At 41.3% G+C, this 27,584-nt stretch overlaps 1 protein-coding gene across 3 annotated transcripts in view; it reads left to right on the top strand.

Moving 5' to 3' along the window:
• Positions 1-8,681: 8,681 nt before the first annotated feature.
• Positions 8,682-27,584, top strand: part of LOC142104325 (uncharacterized) — a 190,069-nt gene continuing 171,166 nt past the window's right edge. For 2 of the 3 annotated variants that reach the window (XM_075188922.1, XM_075188924.1), the window contains exons 1-2: positions 8,682-8,756; positions 13,795-13,969. In XM_075188922.1, coding sequence (XP_075045023.1) covers positions 13,814-13,969 — 156 coding nt within the window. In that variant the 5' untranslated portion in view covers positions 8,682-8,756; positions 13,795-13,813. The remainder of the gene's footprint in view (positions 8,757-13,794; positions 13,970-27,584) is intronic. The other variant, XM_075188923.1, reaches the window with a different exon arrangement.

Here is a 27,584-nt window from a genome sequence, read left to right on the forward strand (position 1 = left end):
TCTCCCTCCCTTCTCCTTGTCTCTCCCACCCTCCCTCTCTCTCTTTCTTTCCTCAGCACCTGCTGCTGAGAACAGCTCCTCTCCTAACAAGGGCGCGTTCACACCATCGGGACTGCGCGCTCCCGCCACTAGCCAATCACGGCTGGAGGGAGATGGAGTCAGGGTGTCGACGGAGTTCCATCAGGGCCCGCCCATTTCTGTCGTGTAGCCAATTGTAATTCCAGATTGGTGGGCGGGTACCACTTGCCACGCCTCCGCAAGGAGAGCGTAGAGCAGACAGTAATTATAGTAGCGCAGGATTCCCAGTCTCAGACCTTGTGTGTGTGGTCTTATATTACATACAATTCAAATTTTCAACTCCTCTATTATCTGTGTGATGTTAAAGAAATAGTGGATGAATAATGATAAATAAAAATGATTAATATGTGTGTATATATTCCAGTTACAATAGTTTTTTTTTTAGCTTAGGGCAGTGGTTCCCAAACTTTTGCAGTTCGCGGCACCCTTAGAGTCTCCAACATTTTTTCAAGGCACCCCTACAAAATAATTACAGAGCAGTCCTGTTTTAGAAGTAGTTGGTTAAAAAAACTGTAATAAGTATTTAGGTCAGGACAGAAATACTTATTTAGTTGTATGCAAAAATAATACACATAAATCCAAGGGAAAATAATGTTTTTATATATTTTTTTAAATTATATTTCTGTCTAAGAATAATTGACAGCTAACTCACACTGTGCCCCTTCTGCATCCAGACATGTTGCCCCTTCTCACGCTGCCCCCTCTGCCCTCTCTCATGCTGCCCTCTCTCACGCTGTCTCCTCTGCCCCTTCTCACGGTGTCTCATCTGCCCCTTCTCACGCTGTCTCCTCTGCCCCTTCTCACGCTGCCTCCTCTGCCCCTTCGCACGCTGCCTCCTCTGCCATCTCTCACACTGCCTCCTCTGCCCTCTATCACGCTGCCTCCTCTGCCCTCTCTCACACTGTCCCCTCTGCCCCTTCTCACGCTGTCTCATCTGCCCCATCTCATGCTGCCCCCTCTGCCCCTTCTCACGCTGCCTCCTCTGCCCCTCTGCACGCTGCCTCCTCTGCCATCTCTCACGCTGCCTTCTCTGCCCTCTATCACGCTGCCTCCTCTACCCTCTCTCACACTGTCCCCTCTGCCCTTTCTCACGCTGTCTCCTCTGCCCCTTCTCACGCTGCCTCCTCTGCTCCGTCTCGAGCTGCCACCTCTGCCGTGGCCAGCCAAAGAAAAAAACACCCCAAAAAACTTACCAATCCGCCCAGCGCCTGGGACCCAGCATTCTCCTCTCTCCCGCAGCTGTGGGAGAGAGGAGTATGATGGGTCCTGGGCACCACGCGGATTGGTAAGTTTTTATTGTTTTTTTTCTGGCTTGCCTGCGGCAGCCCTGTGACAATGCCGCTGCACCCCTGGGAGCCGCGGCGCACACTTTGGGAACCGCTGGCTTAGGGCATTGAAATGGCAAAATATGTAGGGAAAATAGAAGCAGAATATTATAATGGAAAACTTTGGCAGAAAAGTGGTAAGAGGTTAGTACATTTGCTATAACTATATAGTTTACGGTAACATAGTTGCTAAATGTCCCAATCGGTGGAAGTCATTTTTCCGATGACTACAATTACGACGAAAGTAATAGTGCGAGGAGCTGGCGGCAGGATTATGTACAACTGTTACTACAAAAGGTAAAATAAAAAGAGTAGGGGTCTGTTTTATAAACAATATTAACTTTAGCGCTGACAAAGTTAATAGTGTTTATAAAAAGACCCCTACGCTTTTTATTTTACTTCTTGTAGTAACAGTTGTACATAATCCTGCCGCCAGCTCCTCGCATCGCCCCATTATGAGTAGCAAACTGACTGTCGGGAAGTTAAGTGTGGAGAATGAGACTGCCGGCATTTATCCCTCTCGGAAATCTTTCCTGTCACTTTTTCTGTAAGTGTACAATTACTACATGTCGCTATAATACCCATCGGAATGTACCTCCCTGTTGTCGGAATTCTCGTCATCCCTAATCCATACCCCACCCGTCCCTAATTTCCAGGGACATTCCCAGGTTTTACAGTTTTGTCCCTGTCTGACCCAGGACATGTCCCTGTTTTTCAGTACTGACCAACAGCCCAGTCAAATGTATTTTGCTCTGTAATCCTTAAAATCTATTCTTATTGTGCAGGTAAAACGGACGAGAAAGGAAAGTGGTTAGTGCACTAATTGATGCATTAATAGAGTAAAACTTAATAACTTTTATTTGATTTCATTAAAAACAAACAGCAACTTTAAAACCAGAAAAATAAAAGTAAAGAAACGTGCAAGAAGAAAGAATAATTAAAGTTTATTTTGAATTGTGGTAATCATATATATATAGGGTAGTACTCTTGTTATAAATAAGGAAAAAACATTTATAAATCTGCTCTAATACCTAAATATATCAACACAATCATCCCTTGAGGATCACAATAATATAGTATATCCTCAGTAATGTGTTTCATTCTATATATATCAGTGCTATACACTAACATTCTCTCAAAAATAATCATGTGGTTAACCATGTAGTGTTGGTTATTGTTATGGATCTCATTGTTACAGTGTTGCTAATAGTTAGCATATATAGCAATTTAGCTGGTCCTATTTCCATTTAATAACCAATCACTTTATATCCTTCAATCAGGCTTGCTGCTAGATCAGTGAGAGGCCGCCTGATACACTTCAGTGGTCCGTGTGGCCGGCACTCTAACCTTTACAAGGGCCGCACATTACCCTTAATATCAGTAATATGTTTAAAAAATATATTTAATAAAAGAAAGACACAACTATCTCTTATAACCTACATGCAGGCATTTTAATCAAGTGTTCAATCAAGCTATAATAGCATACTTGCCAACACTCCCGGAATGTCCGGGAGACTCACAAAATTCGGGTAAATGTCCCAGACTCCCAGGGGGTAGGCAAGTATCCCGCATACAGCAACTTGCTGTCAATGAATTGCGTCATTTTGGTCCCGCCCCCCCATGGGGAAAAACCTGCATTTGTGGGGGGCGGAGCCAAAATGCAGCGCTTCACCACGCCCTGCATCTCCCGCCCTCCAACCACACCCCCCTGCCTAGGATCTCCCGGAATGAAGTTTTAAAAGGTTGGCAAGTATGTATAATAGACAAATCTGACAATAAACCAGAGAAGAGCCGGGGGCCGCAGGTGAAGGCGCAGAGGGCCGCATGTGACCCTGGGGCCTCTAGTTGCCCATCACTGTGCTAGATTATATCAATCATGCAGCTGTAGATGACCGTTCCCTCGATAGCTTGCGGTTACTATTTCACTGATATTGTTATTTTAATATGTGTATATTAATAACTAATAACTATCAATGTAGACTTCCCATTGCTCCCGAATAGTAAATATTTATAATTTGCAGATCAGCATTGTGATCTCTACAACCAGACCCAGCCACCAAGACTAGTGGGAAGAGTGGGGGACCTGGGTTTAAAAAGCAATAAGCAGCTAATAAATGATACGAGTGTATACCACTTTATTTACCAATTACCTCTCAGTAATTTGAATGACACCTATGATGGAGGGTTCGTCACAGGCCTAATTAAATAAATTCAACATCTTGATTAACTCTTTATTTGACCTTATCGGTCCTTCATCATCATCATCATTTATTTATATAGCACCAACATATTCCGTAGCGCTTTACAATTGGGGACAAACATAGTAAGCTAATAAACAAACTGGGTAAAACAGACAAAGAGGTGAGAAGGCCCTGCTCGCAAGCTTACAGTCTATGGGACTTACCATGTGATGTACAATACTCTTTGGGGTTTGTTTATCAAATGAAAAAAAACAGCTCTAAATCCTGCAAAATAATGAGGATTCAGGGCTTCTGTCTATTTATCAAAGCACCCCCCCCCTCCTGGTGATGATTATTGCCAGGCTCAGTCTTCATCAGGGGCCTCACGTCATAGGCAAACCGAGGGGGGATTCCTAGTGCCTGGAAAACCCCCCTCCAAGCCTAGGGCACTGTATAATTGAGGTGGCTAGACCCTGACCCCACTTCACACGGCTTTGCTTGAAAAGGGAGAGCTGCGTGCACCTAACAGTAGTGCATACAGCATTGCCCCTTTATATTATGGGAATAGGAAGAGTTGGAGAGCAGCCAAGCACTGTCTAATATTATAGCCACGCCCCCATGCATGCTGGTCACGCCCACTGGCGGCGTGTTGTGGAAGCCCCCCTCTACAAATCCTGCGTTTGCCCCTGCACGTGATGCATGGGGAAGCCTATTTATCATGGACAGCGATGATACAAGTACCACCAATGTCCTCTGATTGCTAACACCATGTCATAATGGCTATATCTGGGGCCAGCAATGGAAAAAATGCCTTATTATTATTAAATAAAGGATTTGTTTCCTTTTTTAAAAAAAAAAAAAAAAAAAAAAGTTATAGTGACATTTTTTATTTTTTTTCCCCCTGAAACTTTTTTTTTAATGGAATCTGGAACTGGAAGTCCATAACCAGGAGCCAGCACTCCGGATCACGCATGTGCAGAGGCTCCCTGCTCTGGCCCGATAAGCTGTATGAGTACTCTTACCGCTGCCAGCGAGTGTCGTCGGGGAACTGTGCACCACTCAGCTGCCCCAGTGACATCCTGTATTTTGATATGTTGTCAAATAAAATGTTTTCTACCTCTGCATATTGCAACAACAGAAATTCTGGTTATCGGAGGGGTCTTGATAACTAGACCTCTTTTATCATTTACCCTCACTTATTCTTAGTGTGTCCTAGATCTCTGTATTCACCTCACTTTATGCCCATATCCGACAGTTTAAGTTTCCCATCCTTACTATCACTATTTTTATATATATTCAACACATTACATTATTTAACATTTTAAGATAAACTGTTATGTGATCTATATTTTTTTAGCAGTAAAAAGATAACGTGGATTTATTACAATAGAAATAATGCAATGTTGAAATATATCTAAAAATAAATAAATATGGTATAATAATATACACTGAGAGATTAGCGGATATGACTCAAGTTACTTGCCAAACATATTCTTTCCCATATTATTACTTTTATAAGCTATTGAAGCTTTACGAAACGGAGACAAAAATCTAATAAGTCAGAGCTAATGTCAATCAAGATGTAAAGAATTTAATTGGCATGAACACTTTGGCACAGCATCTTGTCATTCAAATCACTGAGAGATGATTGCATTAGGAAGTGAGGATCATGTGATCAGCTCACATTCTAACTGGGGAGGAAGTCTTCTATAGGTACACCCCATTGCTTCTGTGCCCCCCTGCAGCATCACAATAAAAATTGCGTGATGGTGGGGAGTTTCTACCTCCTGTAATAAGCAAGGGATGATGGCCATCAAGTAACCGCCATAAAAATGACTTCCGAAAGTTACACACCTGGGGGTAAATTTATCAAGCTGCGGGTTTGAAAAAGTGGAGATGTTGTCCATAGCAACCAATCAGATTCTAGCTTTCATATTGTAGAATGTATTAAATAAATGATAACTAGAATCTGATTGGTTGCTATAGGCAACATATCCAGTTTTTCAAACCCGCAGTTTGATAAATGTACCCCCTGATGTCTTTTATTTTACATCTTTTTTAGATGTATCTGCTAACTGGCTCCTGGGATTTGTCCAGCCCTGACCTAGGTCACCACACAAATAAAGAGAGCCTGTTATCAGAGGCACACGCAAAACCTCTGCGCAAAGATTTTCTACTCAGTTTTACGTGTACACACACAAAAATGCTCCCTATGCCCACCCCATTTAGTCCAATGTCCACCATCTAGTTACAAAACATACTTATGCCCATGATATACAGCCTCATTATACCACCATATAGCCTCCACAATGTAATCAGAACTCACCAATGCTGGATTCCATGCTACTGCCTATCTCACTTCCCAACATTGTCACTGTCCAAATTGGGCTAGTGCATGGTTTGATAAAAAAGGAACGTTTTCACATCAGACTGGGGGCATAGCTGTATTTGCATCACATTGGGACATACCACTTCCTCTGAGGACATGTCCAGTGTTTCTGAAGCGCTATGCTGCCCTCAACCCCTCTATTAAAAACTCCTCTGCAATACCAAGGAAACCAGTGGCAATACAGTGTATTATATATACCACACCTCCCAACAATCAGGTTAAAAAAAAAAATCGGGACTGTCCCACTTAAGTCGGCACATTTGAGAGGTATGCCCTTTTAGGAACTGTTTCCTATAAGAAAACAAATAATTGTACTTCTGTTATTGAAATCTGACCATTTAGAGTTCACTATATCATCACCATTTATTTACCTAGCACCACCAATTCTGCAGCGCTGTACAGAGAATATTTATTATTCACATATATGCTGTAATGAGCTCCAATTGGCCTGAGTTAACAATATGAAGTGGTCTGTAGTGCTGTAAACAATCACATCAGTAAGGTTAATTTCTATATCTGGTTTACTGATCCGTATATTAACTTGAGAAAGGGCACAAGGATAGGAAGTGCACAGCCCTGCTCGATTTCCAGGGGATCCAAGCTTAGCTTGCCTGGCTCCCAGTAGTAGCAACAGCATTAGGCAGCTGCTTAATTTTCTTTTACGCCCTTTCGGCAACTATGACTAAAGTTAAAGCAGCAATCCCACATAGGTTTATTTATTTATTTTTTAAGAGCAAGATAAGAACCTTTAAATCATGCATCTGATAGTCATTTCTCTTATCTGTCCTCCTATATTATCTGTTTTTTTTTAATCTCTCTGGAAGTTGTAAAATATGGCTGACAGCTACACAGACACAGGCTCACTGCTCTAAACATTTCATGTTAAGTTAAAGGCGTTCCAAAGACTCTCTGCTCACTACATCACGTGCCATGCAACTATGGTTGCCATGACAATGCATATAAATCACCAATAGCAGCCTGAAGAAACAAAACAAGGAAAATAGTAAATCAATCAACATTCTTCTTATTGCCTGCCACAGAGATTTATGTAAAAAAAATACTTTTTTTTATGGGATTGCTGCTTTACTTCAAGAGTTCAACTGAAAAAAAAAGCAATTTGTTAGGAACATTTTAGCAATCACCATTTATTTTAAATCATGAAAACTCCATTCTGTATATTAATTATTTAATGGTTCATATTTATAAGTTTCAAATGATATTTATGTTGCAAAACTATGATAATAAATGACAAGTGTACAAACTTGTACATTATATACATTTTTACACTAACATTTTCAAAAGCATAAACAGTTATGAATTATGAAAAATGAATAACATTTAATGATCGATTTCTAATATTAATGTGAAGCTTTAAAATGGATTCTGTGTGGAATAAAATTATTACAAGAGAACGTAAATACACTATACAGAGAATTGCCTCAGATGTTTAAAAGAACGTTTTGTATACCACTGGTTAGCATGGTGGCTCAGTGGTTCTGCCTCACAGCGCTGGGGTCATGAGTTCAATTCCTGACCATGGCCTTATCTGTGAGGAGTTTGTATGTTCTCCCCGTGTTTGCGTGGGTTTCCTCTCTGTGCTCCGATTTCCTCCCACACTCTAAAAACATACTGGTAGGTTAATTAGCTGCTATCAAATTGGCCCTAATCTGTCTGTCTCTGTGTGTGTGGGTATGTTAGGGAATTTAGGGGCATATTTAAGAAAGCACGATAGTGCTTTTAACGGGTCATTAAGGTGCCTCCTGTCCTCCGCAAATTTATTAAGGGTGCATCGCAGCAGATATCATGGATATCTGCTGCTTTGCATTCCTCTTCGTTTTTGGGAGCAGTCACCATTCAACAGAATGGTGACTGCTCCTGGCCGCAATCTAACAAGTCCCGAAAAAAAACGGGAACTTGTCTTGATAATGTACGCCAGCTGAAGCTGGTGTACATCATCCGAATTGAAGAAATCCACTGCTGTCAGCTCTGCTCCGAAGAGCAGAGCTGGACAGCGCATGTGTGGAGGGATCACATGATCCCTCCCTGTCACTCAGCGCGCTCTCTCTGCAACTATCGTTGCAGAGACAGAGAGGGGATCTGTGTGCGCATGTCCAGTTCTTGGAACTGGACATGCGCAATTGAAGAATGAAAAGAACGAGGAGAAGACCTGGAGGAAGAAGAGGGGGGTAAGTATGATTTTTTACATCGCAGAAACAGCAGTTTTTCGGAACTGCTGTTTCTGTGCAGGGCTGTACATAAATGTGAGAAATAGTTCAATCCTTATCATTGCGATAAGGATTGGAAACTACTTTTCACTTTATGTGAATATTGATAAATGTGCCCCTTAGACTGTAAACTCCAATGGGGCAGGGACTGATGTGAATAAGTTTTATGTACAGAGCTGCGGAATTTGTGGCGCTATATAAATAAATGATGATGATGATGATGATTATTAGATGAATTAGTGATAATATTGTCCCTTAAGTTTGTTTCAGCTCTGTTCTCTAGTTTTCATAATATCAGATATCGGAGATCACTGAATAATCAGCAATTGTGTATATATTGGAAAATTAGTTGTTCTGCAGGTATGCTGAGACTTGTAGTACAGCAACATCTAGACAGTTACACGTTGCACAAGCCTTACATTATATTACATAACGCTCCCAATATAAAGCGGACTACATTTCCCAGCAAGCTTCACCCGCAGACCGGAAGTTTGACTGCGTCTCCATGGCGACGGAGCGGCGTCGCCGGTGCAGGGAGAGGAGGTTTAATGGAGATGAGGTGAGACGTTGATACTTAATAATCCCTCAGATTGTCTTCGGATAAATGGGAGAGTTAATCCTTAATACATTAATGAGAGTGACACGCCTGGTATGAGACTGCTCCTCAGTAGTTATTTCCCTAGTGAGACGTTGTCCATACTGAATAACTTTATAGTGAATGAAAATATAATCTATATTATTCCTTTAGTACATAGCCTCAACTGTGCCTTGGTGTTGTAGGTTAAACTTGGCTTATTCTAATTAAAACATAAACCATTAAGCCATTTTCTATTATGAAGGGTGAAGCAGGAGATTGACAATTGGTAGGAAAAAGTGGATAGGACCCAACAACGGATCTTATGAGTATTAATGGGGTTACTGTGGAAAATACAAACCGATTTGCACAATGAATTGCTCTCATCTATTCATATATCCGTATTTGCCACAGTGCAAGTATAGATATACATGTTAGGATGTTTGTTAATATCTGTATTTATTGCTTTTACTGGCTCACTATCTCTTGCTAGTTGTACTAGATGATCTTGACTCTACCACTATATATATATATATATATATATATATATACATACATACATACATACATACATACATACATACACACATACAACTGTGCTTTTCTCTCTGTTTCTATCTTATATCTCACTCTTATCAGGTGCCAACATCGATAGTTGTCAAGCCGAATCTTTGGATGCTATAAAGAGGCTGAATGTTATGTTTCTCTGAGTTAAGCAATAAATATTCGTCCCCAGAGAATTTTTATTTTCTTTCTATTTACACAACTTGTAAAATAAAGATAACCTTTTTGCACTGTTGCTAACTTTTGAAGATATTGTTTTGCTTACAATTTTATACATTTACTGATGGCCTACATTTTTACTATGGACTGTTTGGGGGTGGAGAAACGCGTTAAGAGACTTCAGAATACTCAGCAAAGATAACACCAGATTTTAATTTATACTCCTTTCATTACAAATCTGCCAAGTTATGTCAGTTGAACTGTTGTGATTACTTTGTAGCAATATCTCTCCGTGAACTTCACAACATAGTGCCGCTTACTATTCACAACTGTCAGTATGTTATGAGGTGCATCTCATCTCTATACAGTTGGAATATTCTGATTGATTGAATATTGACATTCCCATACTGGTTCAGTAAGACTGCAAACAATTGTCACGTGTCTGGGAGAGAATATTTGGAGATACTATATTTGGATGCAACGAATAGTGTTCGTTTACAACTTTCATTGGTCTAAGGAATAGACGGAGTGGACCTGATCTACCTCATGAGTATTCTTCATAATTTCCTATAAAGATGACCATACTTCTGTGACTCACAAATTTTGAACACCAAACACAGCTCCTGTATTACATCATGTGATGTTATATCCCATTAATATACCTTATTATACATACTTCAATAACTTATTGAGCCTGCTAGTAGTTATAATACTAATTTTGTTTGATAGCTTCTGAGTGTTGTTTTTTAATTTTGTGCTTTATATTTGGTATATTATTTATATTAAAGATACATATTTGAATGAATATATTGGCAGAAGATTATATACTTTTATTTAATGCTATATATTTAGCACTTGTGGCTTGTTTGATTTTAAGATATTCATTTTCTGAGACTTTACAGTGCCTCCTACCCCCCCAATATAAAGTGTATTTCTTTTTATCATTATTTGTTAATTTGGGTGAAACCCATGCTCTCGTTTAACATATTATGTTGCTATATATTTAGTGTAACATGTTTTTCTGTTGAATAGCAATTCTTATTATCTGGACAGGTATACCCATTTCAGATTCTACCATGTATCTCACTGGGAAATATTTTCAAAGTGAATTATGTTAGCGTGCCAAAATGATGTCAAGCTTCTGAAGAGGCAAACATGGCTACTTGTCATATAGCCCATCTGCCATTGGCAAATGATTACCTTTGTAGCTGAAAGTAAATTATGTTACCAATGTAGCAGCACTGCTTCCATTTTATATGTTCATGGCATATGTCATATTGCTCTAGAGCAGTGTTTCTCAAACCCAGTCCTCACAGACCCCTAACAGTGCAGGTTTCCTGGGTGACAAGTGAAATAATTAGCACCACCTGTGGATCTGTTACAATGTATCGGTCAGTAATGACTACACCTGTGCTCCAGCAAGGAGAAATGGAAAACATGCACTGTTAGGGGTCCTGAGGACCAGTTTTCAAAAACACTGCTCTAGAGGACATAGGCAGCAGAGAAACCCTGTGCAGCAAATAGACAAAATTTGGGACAAATAAATTAAAACAAAAAGCCTTCAATTTGCTGGTTGCATAAGTGTGCACATCCCATAAACTAATACTTTATGGAAGCACCTTTTGATTTTATTGTAGTAGTAAGTCCTTTTGAATAAGTATCAACGTTGCACCGCTGGGGGTAAATGTAGTAAGCAGAGAGTTTTCCTGGCGGGTTTGAAAAGTAGAGATGTTGCCTATAGCAACCAATCAGATTCTAGTTGTCATTTTGTAGAATGGACTAAATAAATGATAGCTACAATCTGATTGGTTTTTCAAACCCACCAGAAGACTCTCAACTTGATACATTTACTGCCTTGACTTTGTCTATCCCACTCTTCCCTGCAAAAAAAAGGTCAAATGGTGAGGAAATCTCCTATGCACAGCCCTCTTTAGGTCGTCCCACAGGTTTTGTATGGAATTGAGTTTTGGGCTCTCACTGGGCCGTTCCAAGACTTTGATCTTCCTTTTTTGACTTTGATATGTGCTTTGGATCAATATCATGTTAGAAGGTGAAATTCATCTTCAGCTTTCTGACTGCAGGTTTCATGATATATTATCTTACTGTTTGACCAAACATATCTGTTACAATTTAGGCTAAAAAGTTTAACCTTGGTCTCATCAGATTCCTTCATGGTTTGGGGAGATTGTTGTCACACGCAGGTAGTGGCTGTTCCTGAAATTCCTTCAGCTCCTTTAGCGTTGCCTCAGGCCTCTTGGTAGCTTTCCTGGTGAGTTTACTCCTTGTCCTGTCATCCGCTTTGGAGGGTTATCCTGATCTTGTCAATGTCCCTGTTGTGCCACATTTTCTCCACTTATTGATGATCGTCTTGACAGTGTTCCATGGTACATGTAATTCCTTTGAAATTCTTTTATACCCCTAATTGGTACCTTTCAACAATGAGATCTCCTAGATGTTTTGAAATCTCCTTGCAGACCATGGCTATCTCAGTAGGATGCAACCAAGAAACCGGCAAGGACATCTTACAGGAACAGCTGATCTTTATTTGGGGTTAATCACAGTCCCTTTCATTGCTGGTTACCTTTTGAACATGATTTGAAATGTGATTGGTTAACTTTGAACACAGCTAGAGCCCCATTATGGAAGGGTGTGCACACTTATGCAAACATGATATTGTAAGTTTTTTATTTCCACTTCATGTCAACTTTTCCTAAAAAATATCTATTTTTCATTTTAATTTTGCATTTGCAAGATCACATTAAAGGTGGAAAATGGCCTGATATGATTAATAATGACTTCAGGCTTCACAACACAAACATCTGCAATTTTAATAAGGGTATGTAGACTTTGTATCCACTGTAAGCATTGGGCTTGTTCGTTTTTTTTTGTTTGTGCTTTGCTCCTAACTCAAATGAGGCCCATTGTGGCTACTGTCACTTGACATTGATGGACAGCCAGTCGCCAGTGACGAATCATTAAGACTGAATGTATTGCAACACTTTCTTTCTTTAGAAGTTCAGCTACGGCCGATCTGACTTATTCATGAAGCCCAGAGAAATGTAAAAGTGAAATCTTGTTCTGGTCTGGTCCCATGTCACTGGTATCAGTATTGCTAATGCTGTTTTCGACCTCATTCGGTGGTGTATTGCTGGAGATTCAGCTCTTGTATCTCTGGAAAAATAAATTACACGACTTTAAACGGTGGTTGAAGTAGAATTTAAAAGGAAATTGGAAATGAATGACTGGGGGCCTCCCAGGCCTTCAGAAGATTTTTGAGGGTTTTGATAGTGTGAAATTAATTTTACATGCATTTTTACAGTATATAGTATAATGTAGAAGATATTAAATAATGCAAGGCTCCCCGTCCTGTTCCTCCCGCCACTCCTGTGTTTCTTCACCTCACTCCTTATGTCTTCGTTGTGATCCTTCAACATTCCCTTATCTGTTATCCATCCACTCCATGGGCGCACGCGGGGGAAGGGGGGTTTCTGGGTCTCCAGAAACCCCTCCCCTCCGCTAAAGAAGTGCCCCTGCATATAGCGGCACTGTACTATATAGCAGCCGCGGTGCTGTATTGTATACAGCTTCTTTGACAGCGCCACGGCTGCTGCTGTATAGTACAGTGCTGCCGAAACTGAGCTGCCGCCCCTGCACTCTGCCCATGTGCCCCTATCTTCATCCAAGGTAACCCCCTCTCTCCATACCCATCTGCTCTCATTTATGCCTCATCCCCTGCTTCTCTCACTCCCCCCTCTACCCCCCGCTCCGTCTATCTATACCATACCTGCCCCTTTATTTCGCAGTCACTAGTGAATTCTGAGTAGGGTTTTTATAATGTATGTTTTAGGCTTTCACAGATTTTATATATAAGTAACCAGTGGGGTTGGGGTGTGTGTGTGTGTGTGTGTGTGTGTGTGTGTGTGTGTGTGTGTGTGTGTGTGTGTACCTTAGGGAATTTAGACTGTGAGCTCCAATGGGGCAGGGACTGATGTGAATGAGTTCTCTGTACAGCGCTGCGTAATTAGTGACGCTATATAAATAACTGATGATGATGATCTGAAAATTTAAACACAACTCTGTTGGTTTTGGTTAACACTAATTAAGCTACATTGTCTCAATCTAGTTCTGTGTTCATCCTTTATGCTTATGGTTTAAACATTGAGATTACCAATATATTGTCAAAGTATTATGACCAGACCATGGTTATACAGCTGTCCCATTGGTATGTGGACATGTTTAGTGTGCACAGTGCTCACTATTATTTTACTGTTGAACAACTAATATTATTTCTTTTGTTTAGTAGTTCTTGAGAAGAAATAATGATGGCATCAGGCAGGGTCTTCTGCACACTGCCGGCCCGGACCTTCAGCAGGAAGAAGCAAAAAGACGCCAAGAGTGCCACATTTTCTGCTTTTCCAGTGGGAGTGGATTTTTACGGCCTGCTCAAACAGAAGGCTGATAACGTCCTACCTTCTGTAAGTTCTGATATATTTTTCAATATTCGTTTACATGCAATCAGTTCAGCCTCTGACCAATGATATTGGGCCAGATTCATTAAGGACAGTAAGGCAAAAAAAAAATGAGTACGTTTTTTTTTTTTTTGCCTGGAAAAAAACCATGTTACAATGCAAGGGGTGGAAATGAGTTTATTATTTTGCACATAAGATAAATACTGGCTGCGTTTTCATGTAGCACACAAATACTTTATAGCTTTATTTGTACACTTAATTTTAAAGTTGATCTAGAACATGCCCTACCCCAATTATAAATCTGTCATCTGTCGAAGTCAGCAAATTGGAGAAAGTCATTTCAATTAATATCTAGCAAACTTGGTTGTCTTTGTCTGAAAATATGCGTATCCAACCACAACACGTGGCAATATATGCGTATCCAGCCGCAACACGTGGCAATAGCAGTTTTTATACTTTTCATATACATTAGCACAAACACACATCTGCAATTAGTACACATTAATTGTAGTTGCAACACAGTTATTTATGTCGAAATATAGTAGTATTTATGTGTAATATTATAAGTTATATGCATGTTAGTAAAACACATGGTTCAGGTTAAAGGAAAGGTGTCATGTCTGTTATCATTTTAATCCCCTATTCATCATCAGTTGTCTGGTTCATACGGCGAAGAGATCGCACATTGCATACTCTAGTTATTGATGTTAGGGAATAAACCTTTAAAGTGATGCTGACTATAAAATGCTAATAGACTAGTTGAGACTGGATTCTTGGCGGGGAAAGTCGGAACACATCCTTTGGAGAGATGACCCCCAACTTTGGATATTTTGGTTTGAACTAGCCTATGATCTGCAACACCCTGGACCCTCCTGAAGCCTGGACCAATAGAAGCAAGCCACGTCATCTGCATTGTTTCACTGTATTCTATCTGCATATAAGCAGGAGCTTTTCATCTAGTGGACAGTCATCTTTGACCACAGACTTCAGACCTGAATGACTGTTCACTGGATCCAGAGCGCCTGCGATAAGTAACGGCTGTACTTATTATATTTCGCTTGAATTATTCTGCTACCTTTTTGAGAATAAATATTTGTGCATTGGAAACACAAATTGAGATTCGACAATCGTTATTGGATAGCGACAAAACGTGCAGAACACATCACATTTTGAATTTGCTCCCCCTCGAATGCAACATGGTTTTGCCAAGGTGCAAAGTTGCTCTTTTTTTTTTCTTTGCTTTCCCATTGTGTATTATTTTGTATTGTGATTAATTCTTTGGAATATTCCCAAATGTTTCTGAGCTATATATCTATGCTTGTATGAGTCCATTGAATCTGTATAACTGTGTATTCTTCTATCATTTTACCAGACAACATACATGAACTCCCATGTAAAATGTATGAATTCATTAAAGAGCTTATCTGATCAGTTCATTAAAGAGGTAGCGCGCCCCTCTTTAGTAGGGCTTTGTACATTTAACATTTTGGTGCGTTCCAAAAAAACCCTATCAAGGATAACTATCAACAAACTATGTGTTAAATGTATTCTAAAATGAATTGTTAATTGAATTTGGAAATATTGAATTTGTAAGTGTACATTCTAAAACATTTGGTCCTTTGTAGTTCACCGTGGGTCATTATGGACCTTTACTGTATACTGAATTAGATGATAGTGCAATTAGGTGAATTAGGTGGCTAATGGAGATTGTCAAGTATAGCGTTTTTGATTTATTTAGAATTTTTTTTTAAAAAAAGAAAAAGCTGTACTAGTAACAAAACATGTGAAGAAGTAAAATATATGGCAGAGTCACATAGGTAAAATACAGTCAAAGAAAAGACTAAATCCATACATAGCGTAACTGAGTAGCAACCAAAACATAAAAAGCATGTATTCCATAGGAATAACTATAAAGTACCACAGTGTAGGAGGCAAGGGGGGTTGTTGGGGATTGAAAACAGACATAATGTAAATTGAGCAGGCTTAGGAGAGACCTGAAAGGGAGATGCCGTAGTAATTATACCACAGGTCCCAAACTTGGTGAAAGGCCTTAACTATGTTTTTCTGAAGGCTGGGGATATAAATCACATTTGGTTTATCTCCAAAATGAAGTACAAGATATGTAAGATTAGCTTGTTGAGTAATATGCAGAACAGGGGCACAAAGTAGCAAATTAATAATGAACAAATGAAGCGTGAGCGTAGTAACACTTCCAATAAGGGTCGTTATTTCACCCCAAACGGGTGTGATCTTCGGACAGATCCACCAGATGTGTTTAAAACTGCCCGTCTAGCCGCCTTTTCCCCAGCTCAGTGTGGAAGAGCCGGAGTAGTTTTTATGCAGACGATTAGGGACCAAATACCACCTTGTAAGGATCTTTATAGCAATTTTTCTTAAAGGCGACGCAGATTTTGTCCCACGTCTCCATTTCAAAGGGAGGACCCCAAGGCAGCCTCCCACTCAGACACATGAGTGTCGGAAATGTTTGTTGCTGTGTTAGAACTGAGTGGTAGAGGAAGGTGATGGCTCGTTTATAGTCGGGATTGTATGTACATGTGCGGTCAGATGGGAAGAGCTAGAGTTTAGGCGCAGCTTTAAGTGACGTCTGGACAAAATGATCTACCTGGAGGAACTGGAGTGGAGGAAAGTTGGCCTTAAAAGTCGGTCATAACATTTCGTATTGATGACTCCAAGATACTTGAAGGACTCAGTCCGCTCAGTCTTAGTGGTGGAGACTCGGGAAATGTCAGGGTTTGTCTGATTTTGCTGACCAGGGGGTTCAATGACCAGGACGAATATTAATGGAGAGAGAGGGAAGCCTTGTCTGGTGCCATTAGCTAGCGAGAATGGGTTGGAGGTCAGGCCATTAGTGAGGAACAAGGCAGAAGGGTTACAATAGAGGGCACTAATTGGGAAATTTTCCCACAAAACCAAAGAGTTTGAGGGTGAGAACCATATATGACCACGGGCACCTCTCAAAGGTTTTCCTTATGTCCCCGGCAAGCACCAAGGAAGGATTCTTAGTTTTGTTGATAAGGTGGATTATGTTGATGGTGCGTCTAGTATTGTCAAGTGCTTGCCTGGCTGGGACAAAGTCCACCTCGTCCAGATGGATCAAGCTAGGGAGCAGTGGGTTTAGCCTATTGGCTGAAACCCTAGCAAGCATTTTCAAATCTGTGTTTCAAAAGCGACATCAGTAGTTAGAATCACTATGCTAGATCACTATGATATTCGCTTTGGTAATGTTTGGGTGAAATGATTTGCTGTCCAAGATCCAGTTAAACATTGAGTGCAAATAGGGGATTAAGTGACATGTGAAATGTTTGTAGTAAAATGTAGTATATCTGTCGGGCCATCAGCGCTTTGGATGGCGTCCTTGATTTCTTCATCAGTAATGTCACTGTTGAGTTTTAATGCGCAGGATGGGCAATTGTGGGTAGCCTACTTGAGGAGAGATATTGTCTGGCTGTCGAAACCAGGTCACCCTCATATGGGGCCTGTTTTTGAATGTTATAAACTGTTTCATTCAAGTATAGCTTTTAAAGTGTGTTTGCCAAGGGTCAGGAAAAGCTATATGTCCGTCCATGGGGGGAATTCAGTTGATAGCAAAGTGTTGCCAGAGCCTGTTACTGAAATCCATTCTGAAGTCTTTGCTTATTAGATAAGTAAAAGTTTCAGTACCTTATTTACTAGAACTGTGCAAGGCTCCATTGACACTTGCGGTTAATTGAATCCCCTCCACCCCATACATGCAACAGTGAGCAGACCAATTTTGTAGGATCAACTAATTTTTAAAAGTGGACCATAGCAGGCTGTGAAACAGAATTGATGAGCGTGGTATACATACCTTTTAATTGAAAAGTTGTTTATGTACTATGTTTGTGACTCTCTCCATTTAGTAAGCCTCTGAATCCTGTATTCCATTCAGAATTTAATGGAATACTTTGGGTTCTTAACAAGATTTGCGCACTTTCAGTAGGCGACGTCCGGGAGAGGGGCGTGACTAATGGGCAGGAGGGGGTGGGACGCCGCGAGTTGCGTCGTTTTGTCCAGCCCCCACGAGTAAAATGACGTTTTGTCGTGAGGGGCCAAATTTTGGGAGTCTCCCGTTTTTTCCGGGAGAGTTGGCAAGTATGGATTTGCGTTTATATAAATCATATGGATTCGATCATCTGATTCTGAATCCTTATTCTCCAGTTATTCTGGTGAGAGTCAGAGGTATTGTTTATATGAGTTACAATTCAATATACATTTTTTTTCATTATAGGCCCCTCCTGCTTGGTGTTAATATGCAAATTAGTGTTCAGATTTTATATGTGACATCATTCTTTCTAAAAAGGATTTAGTATTCAACAGAATCCTAAAATATGGATTCAGTAAATCCCTAAGTATATTTACGAAAACTGTCAGAAGAAGGGAAAAGAAGATGATTATGTAATTTGCATGGTTTTACTATATTCTCCTTACAGCTATTAACTGTTGGCTATCACGTTGATGCTTCAACTGATAAATGTATCAGGGCTGGACAAGAAGCCAGATTATTATTCGCTTTTATTTAAGTGCCAAGATGTTACAGAGAATGTTTAGTCATTTGCGGCAGGCTAGTCCCAGTGGAGCTTACAGTCTACATGCTCTCTACCGTACATATACACACTGTTCAATGTCTATTAACCTGCCAGTATATTTTTGGACTCTGGGAAGAAACTGGAGCACTTGGAGGAAGCCCACACAAACACAGTGAGAACTTCACACAGCTGGTGCCCTGGTTGTAATTAAGCCAACTGCCCCAGAGCGGTTAGGCAGCGATGCTATCCACTGTGCCAGTTAGCCTATGCACCTAAGATATTACTGCTGGCTCCTAATCCTAGGTTGCATATCCTCATCATTTATTTATATAGCGCCACTAATTCTGCAGCGCTGTACAGAGAACTCATTCACATCAGTCCCTGCCCCATTGCATATCTTTCTTGGCTACTGAAATGATCCTGCTGACTCCTAGATTTCACTGACTGGCTGCTTAATTCTACGTTATTTTGTACATTCCTGATATACCAGCATGTCGAATCGACATCAGTGATCACATTTCACTGTCTGTACCAGTTTCTAAGGCTTATGGGTAGTCTGTCATTTTGTCTCTGCTGCAGTGTGGTGTGTGGTCACTAACACTACTATTCCCTAGCTAACCTATACCATGTTCTATCATTTGATGGCTATCATTAAAACATGTGTCTGTTATTATGTACATATAGAGAAGGCTTTTAGAGCAGGTCACTGACCCAGAACATTTGTACCACACAGAGCCTGTCCTGTAATCAAGCAGACTGAGGGCTCATACTGTGTAATTATACTGCTAAAAATTCTTCACAGACAAGTTAAAATGTATTTGCTCCTCCATCTGAAAAGTACAGAGTTGTACTAAAATATCTCCTGGCTCATTGGTGGCAGGAAGTTATTTCAACACACACGTTCATAACTTTGTGATGTGCCTTTAAACGTGCTGCGGTGCCATTTACTTTAATGGTGTACAGCATTTCTACTACTGCTACTGGGGAGGTGCCCACAAGCCTATCATATACTTGACAGGCCTTGGTGTACAACAAACTTCATATTGGCATGTTCTATGACCGTGCTTATATTGTCCTTTTTTATATTTTAAATGCTCATTTTTAGTTTTAAAGCCCATAAATGACAATAGATTGGGAGAATTGCATTTATTATTATTATTATTATTATTATGTTTTATCATACTTGCCAACTTCAGCAAGTTGACCTCCGGGGGTGTGGCGGGCGAATCTCGAAGACGCGTGAAGTGGCCAGAAACCTAGAGGTTGCCCTGCTCTCCCGGAAGTCCGGGACTCCAAGAAATCCGGGAGTCTCCCGGACATTCCGGGAGAGAAGGAAACTATGTGTTTTATTCATAAAACACTGATATATTACGCAGTGCTTTAAATTGAGTGCATTAAAAGATAAAGTTTTGTTTTTTTTTGTTTTTTCTATTCCATGAAATACATTTATTAGTATGTTATAGGATAACATACCCTCTCCTGCTGCAAACCCTTCTCTCTCTTGGCCTCTCTGGATCTGTCCTTGCCTGGTTCACCTCATACCTTGCTAACCGCTCCTTCTCTGTATCAACATCTGGCTCCTCCTCCTACCCCCACCCTCTCCCTGTTGGAGTCCCGCAGGGCTCTGTTCTCGCTCCTTTACTCTTCTCGCTCTATACTTCCTCACTTGGCGCTCTCATCTCCTCCTTTGGTCTTCAGTATCACCTCTATGCTGACGACATCCAACTCTACATCTCTTCACCTGATCTTTCCCCCACCCTCCTCGCTCAGGTATCTGACTGGCTCTCCGCCATCTCCTCCTGGATGTCGGAGCGCTTTCTCAAAATCAACATTTCCAAAACTGAACTCATTGTCTTTCCTCCTCCGAACCACCCATCCCACCATGACCTCTCCATTGTCGTTAACAACACTACCATCTCCTCCGTCACCCAACTCCGCTGCTTGGGTGTCACCCTTGACTCCTCTCTCTCTTTTGCCCCCCACATTCATTCCCTAGCCCAAGCCTGTCGCTTCCAACTACGCAACATCGCCCGCATCCGTCCCTTTCACTCTCAGGAGGTCACCAAAACCATCATACACGCACTCATCATCTCCCGCCTGGATTACTGCAACCTCCTCCTCACCGGCCTCCCCCACTCTCGTCTCTCCCCCCTCCGCTCTATTCTCAACGCGGCCGCAAGACTCATCTACCTCTCACGCCGCTCCTCCTCTGCCTCCCCTCTCTGCCTTGCCCTTCACTGGCTCCCCTTCCCCTACAGAATTCTTTTCAAACTCCTCACCACTACTTACAAGGCGCTCTCCCACTCTACTGCCCCTTATATCTCCAACCTCCTCTCCATTCACACTCCCGCCCGCTCCCTGCGCTCGGCCAATGACCGTCGCCTCTCCTCCACTCTGATCACCTCTTCCCATTCCAGAATCCAGGACTTTTCCCGTGCAGCCCCCCTTCACTGGAATGACCTCCCTCGCTCCATCCGCCTCTCTCCCACTCTGTGCTCCTTCAAACGTGCACTCAAAACTCACCTCTTCCTCAAAGCCTACCACCCATCCACTTAACCCCCATCTCCTCCACTCATTCTCCCCTCTCTCCCATTGCCTCAACCGGCTCCTCTTGTGCCTGGTCTGTCAACCCTCCCTTAGGATGTAAGCTCGAATGAGCAGGGCCCTCTTCCCTTCTGTCTCCTCACCTGTTCTTCTGCTCCATGCTTATTGCAGCAGCCTGCCTGGAGTTTCTGAAGTATTGGTATTTTTGTTTCTTGTTCTGTACTGTTTCACCCTATATAGTGTACTGTTTGTACTGTGTATGGCGCTGCGGAAATCTTGTGGCGCCTAACAAATAAATGATAATAATAATAATAATATAGGATGTCTACTCTCCATAAAATAAATTTTTGCAACTTTTGTCTGATTGCAAACATAATTATCAGCATGCATGCACAGCCGTCATCACTAGTAAACAGCACTTAGACCGCTTTAGTTTTAAAGCCCATAAATGAGACTAGATGGGGAGAATTGCATATAATATGTTTTTCTTCATAAAACACTGATATATATTACTCAACGCTGTACAATGAGTCTATTTCTGTACAATGACCTAAAACAGAAGATAGAGATGGCCTGTAAGTGGCGTGGGAACAACTGATACATAAATTAGCAGAATAACAATTGCAGCTGCTAATGGGTAAAAGTGTGTGTGTGTGTGTCCGCGTGAGTGTCATTATCATCCACCAATATTAAAGCAGCTATTTGGCAACTGGCAATTTTGTGCATCTATCAGTGGTATATATAATATGAAGATCAATGGAAGTTGTACTGTGTAGTTGGTCATTATTGAAAACTACTGCCATTCACATGGGGGACCTTTAACACCTGCAACTGTTCATGAAAATGATAGATAGTTGAATAGGCTTGTGCGCACAGACCCATTCAAATAGGGGCACAAGCACAGTCCATTTATAAAAGCACCGCAGCCGTTTCTCTCAAATGGCCACTAAACCTACATGGATGAAAGTGCTTGGTAACCCTGAAACGCGTCAAGGGCTGTTTATAATTATACCTATAGCAAGCTTGAACTTTACTAATTCCGGAAAAAAGTTTGCAAACACAGCAATTTTGCCTTTGCTGTAAGGATGGGATTAGAAGCGGACTCGGACCAAAACATCTATTTCAAACTAAAGCTTCAAGTTAGAAATCAAATACTTAGGAAACTGGTGGATACAACGGCGAGATCCTTTTTAGACACTTGGGGGTATATTTACTAAACTGCGGGTTTGAAAAAGAGGAGGTGTGGCTTATAGCAACCAATCAGATTCTAGTTATCATTTATGTGGTATAGTCTACAAAATGACATCTAGAATCTGATTGGTTGCTATAAGCCACACCTCCTCTTTTTCAAACCCGCAGTGACGTAATATGGCAAAATAGGATCTGGGGGCACTACTGTGTGGCAAAATAGGATCTGGGGGCACTTCTAGACACCCTCCCCTCTAGGCGATGCTAGACACACCCCTCTGACAGGAAGATGCGGTGCAATGCATGACCGTAACTAGGGCTGTGCGAGACGGGCAACTGCCCAGGGCGCAACGCTGAAGGGGGGGGGGGTGCAGTTTTTGAATATTTTAGGTAATTTTGGTTAAAATTAAGGGCTAGGGGCGGCATTACTCTTTCTCGCCCCAGGCGCTAAAATTCTAAGTTACGGCTCTGGTGCAATGTATCCATCTCCAGATTTTCCTGGGTGCACTCCCTACTGAAATGTGCTATACACACCTATGGCATAGTTGCCTACTCTCCCGGAACGTCCGAGAGATTCCCGAATCCTGGACACACGTAATTAATTAAATGGTGAGGCTTATGGCGCGAATCACTGGTCATTGTGGCCCCGCCCCCTACCATAATAGACTAGAACTATGAATATGTGTTTAGGGGGCGGAGCCAATTTATGCGATTCGCCGAGCTCTGCTCCCACCTTCCTTCCCGCATCTCCTGGAGGCAAACTTGCCAAAGTTGGCATGTATGACCTATGGTCAGATGACAACTATGATATCAGCCTCACGGATCTTGTATTGCAGTCTGTAGTATCCATTTTGCCTCACATTAATTCTTATCTGATAGCAAACGCCTCAGGCTCATTTTAAAGCAGGCAAATATTGTTTTGTTTTGTCACGTGATTGACTGCTTTAGTATGTACAGGAAAGTGGATTTGTGGGCCAGGATTTCCGCATCTGCAGCAGTGTGCGCCAGTTTGCACCGTTGGGTTGCCTTTTTGCTGAAAAGCACATTTCTGGGCATACTCTGACAAACCCTTCATACACTGGTAAGTGACACATGAGGGTGCCCCCTCACTGTCATGATTACTGTCGTAATTACTTTAAGACATAGATCAAGCTAAAATAAGCAGCATGTAGGAGACAAATGTAAAATAAATTGTTGATGATTGATAAATAATTATGCTTATTTTTGTACTGTGTGAAAGTAGAGTCGTTTGATAGTGTCTTTGTGTATTGTGTTTTATGAGTTTGTTTTTTTTTTTGTCTTTTTTTGCATTGACAGGTAATATGTGCAGTCCATTTTGGAAATATTTGCATTTTAATGTGACATAGTAAGGCATGTTTAAAAGCAACCCCCTACATAAACAGATTTTCAACTGGCATAATCTCTTTAACCTTTAACCCAATAAGTGTCTGCATCCAAATATGATTAGCAACATGTTAATTAAATTTCCATTTTGCTGCTGGTCAGACACATCTATCCACATCACACACACTGCCATATGGACGTTCATATCTAATAGCTGCTGGTGTACGTTGTACTGGGTTCCGTTTCCAAGAGGACCTCGAAACAGGCAGGTTAAAGCTTTTTGCTATGTGTCTGAAAGATTAGCATCGTGCTTTGTAGGATGAAGGACATAATTAGGGGCCATTAATATAGTGTGACATTTTACTGCATTGTGAAGGGGTTGTAATTCAGTTTCATTTTATCTCTCAGTGCACTTTATGGTTATTTAGTAAATAATAGATAATTTGCCTGCTAATGTCCTATACATTATGATTTACAATGGGTTATATATTTTTATAGCACTAAAATAAAGTGCAAAATCCAGAATATACCATGTTGTGGACATACATCTGCACCTTACACCACAAACTGTGGGGTATATATTATGTTTATATTTTGCAGGTTTGAAAAAGTGTAGATGTTGCCTATATCAACCAATCAGATTCTAGCTGTCATTTTGTAGAATGTACTAAATAAATGATAACTAGAATCTGATTGGTTGCTATTGGCAACATCTCCACTTTTTCAAACTCCCCCCATCCCCACTCCACCTGTGTTACCCTGCATCTTGTTATATGTCTCCCCCTATCTTCGTTAAGCATGGGCTCCTCGTGCCCCCCAATCCTCACAATCCCCCCTGCTGTATGAAGGTTTCCCTGGGTTCACGGTGTCCCTGTACTTCATCCAATTACTGACTGCTCCTCTTGGCATTAACTTTCCCGAAGATCCATTTATGTTTGTATTTTCTGCTCCCTCAGCCATATTCATTGTCCCCTCCAGACTGCTCACTGCTCCCCGCTACCGCAGGTTATTATGTGTCCTTACAGTATACTTGCCAACTCTCCCGGAATGTCCGGGAGATTCCCAGATTCGGGGTGGGCTCCCGGGAGTTTATGGCAATCTCCCGCATCTGCCCACTTCCTAGTGAAGTGGGCAGAATTAGATCCAAAATGCTGCGATTGCCCGAGAATCGCGGCATTTGGCCACGACCCCCACTGTAAAATTACGTCACTGGGGCGTGTCCAAAATGACTCGATTTTCGGGTCCCCGCACGCCCACCTCCCCCTGGCAACTCCCGGACGCCAACTACAAGAAGTTGGCAAGTATGCCTTGCAGCCATATAGAGTTCCTCCTCTCGCCACACTACAAGCTTAACTATCGGCTCCCTTGTACCCATCCTGTCCTTTGCCTGCCCTCCTGATTATCCGGATACTGTTCTCCACTGGGTTCTGGTCCAATTCCTGCTCTTCTTACCTCTGCTGCTTTTATTCACCCTGTGCAGCCTTCAGTCCACAAGCTGACAGTTCAGCGTTTAAAAACCATTAAAGACATTGTCGTTGATTTCAGATATGTTTCGTTTGCATATGTGTGTAATTTTTTTTAACTTCAAAATTGTCAGTATAATTGGCCACACATTTGCGTAAACCTATGGCCCAAAATTACAGCCATACCTGTGTATTTTGAGTTGCACTTAAAATAATCTGCAAGGAGCAAACAATTATTGTTTTCTTAGGGTCTTTTATTTTGCTTCCAATTGGACCGGACAAAGAAGATTCCTTATAGATTTAGGAAGCTAATAAAGAGGTAAACAAGCACCAGTCAATGGCTGTCAGGGTTTGCTGGAACTTGTAGTTCCACAACAGTAGTTAATGAATCAGGGGTGCCAAGAAGAGCCTCAGTGCTATTCAGCTGGGGCGGGTGTCTCTGTTACAGTATTTCCAGCCCAGCCAGACATGGCCATGTGCTGGTTGCCACTTTTGGAAGGGGACCCTCTTTTTTTTAACTAGTAAAGATATGCGCTGTCATCATCATCAGTGGGTACATTTACACCAACCGTCAGTAGCTGCAACTGAAACCCCTCCATATGTGTGCACACCTCTCTGTCCATACGTACGCTAGCGACTCCGATCCGGTTCTCCAGATGGGCCACAAGCATACCTCCCAACTTTACGAATATCCAAATCGGGACACAGCTCCGAAAGGGGTGGTGTCTATGTGAAGGGGCGTGGTCATGATGCAGTATGCATGATTACACAACCTGGGGCTGTGTCCTGTGTTTTTAAGCGCTAGACCACCCCCAACAACCCTCCTGTCCTCAAAAATCACCCTTAACTTGCCGCAGGCACAATGGACACCTACTCACCATGGCATATCACCCAACTTTTCCATCTATCGGGATAAATCTCTCCCTATCTGCATGGCGGGACAGAACCCTCAAATCCGGACTGTCCCACCTAAATCAGGAAAGTTGGGAGGTATGGCCACAAGTTGTGCTTGAAGTATACTTTGTGCTTTATTTTACTGAGCATGCACAGGAAAACAAAGTGGATTTTGGTAGCCTGCAATTAGACTTCGACTTATATCCAACTTTGAATCCGGTCATTGATGTCAATTACTCAGACCAAGGCTTACAGCGAGCAAATCAATACATGGTCAATCTCACCTACATTTAATGGGCCTTACATATCCCAGCATTTAGCATGTTCATGGTTCTACTGCACATTTTTCATGCATGGTCATTCCAGTTTTGAAGCCGTGACGGAAAGCGTTTATATGTTTCTACTAATATATTGATCATCAGACGGTCATTTATGCTTGACTTACCTCCTGAAAATAAGAGGGCAAATATTCAACTTATCTTAAATCATACTTGCCAACTCTCCCAGACCGAAATTCGGGTCGGTCTCACAGACTTTCGGGAGAGCTGGCAAGTCTCCTGCATCCTGCAATTGCAGGGCTAAAATGACGTGATTCGCCTCATTTTGGCCCTGCCCCCGTGACAAAACTGCATATTTGTACCGCCCTGTAGACACGCCCCTCTCCCAGATACAACTTGCCAAAAATAGGCAAGTATGTCTTAAATACATAGGTTTACATGTACATAATGTGCATTGTGCTTTACTTTCAGCGTATTTCCATGGGCTGAATTTCAGCCAAAGTTTGTGTACGGTTGAAGTCAATTTGCGCTGCTAAGAAGTGATTTTGTCCTGAAACCAGGTTTCAAATATGTGCAATCTCCCTTATTTTTTGTTTTTTCCTTTTATTATACAAATTTTTCACTCCACAAAATAAAATCGTTTTTTTTTTCTTTTTGCAGAGCGGTTCCATAAAAATAGAAGTTGATATATACACTTTTGTGACATCATAAGTATTTATTGGTCTAATGCAGTGAGCAGCTGGTTCTTAAATGAATCCTTATAATCCGTATTTCCATCAGGCTGAGTTCTCGCAGTGACCATGGTAGCTGGGCCAGCTGAAAACCAATGCATGTGTACCAACTTATCAGTATTATAGAGCATGTAAAACATGGCGTGCTGCAAGGAAGTAATTTGCATCTTAATTTTCCTACTTTTCTATTTCTAATATGTAAGCTATTAAAGTCCAAATGAATGACAAGAAAGAGAAATAATTGTGTAAAAAGGCAATATGTGTGAGCAGCACAATATTTATAAAGCAATTATAAATGCACAAAAGGAAAAGACTTATTAAGCTGAATTCAGATGGAAAATGAGTAATGCTAATATCTCGAGGACAAAAAGTGACATTTTCCAACTACTTATGTTCTCCATATGTACGCCTCTCTAGTCATATCTGTCCCTTCCTAATAGAACACCCACATGTACTGAGAACATGAAGATTTTGATATTTTGCCTTTTGTTTTCAGAAGCCATGTTTGTGTACCAGACATCTTATTCATGTCTATTGAGTCTCACCTGATGTTTACTTAGAAATATACATCTTTAGAGATTACCTACAAGGCCCTCTCCCACTCCACTCTTCCT

This window comes from Mixophyes fleayi, chromosome 10 (assembly GCF_038048845.1).
Source record: "Mixophyes fleayi isolate aMixFle1 chromosome 10, aMixFle1.hap1, whole genome shotgun sequence".
NCBI classification, from domain to species: Eukaryota; Metazoa; Chordata; class Amphibia; order Anura; family Limnodynastidae; genus Mixophyes; species Mixophyes fleayi.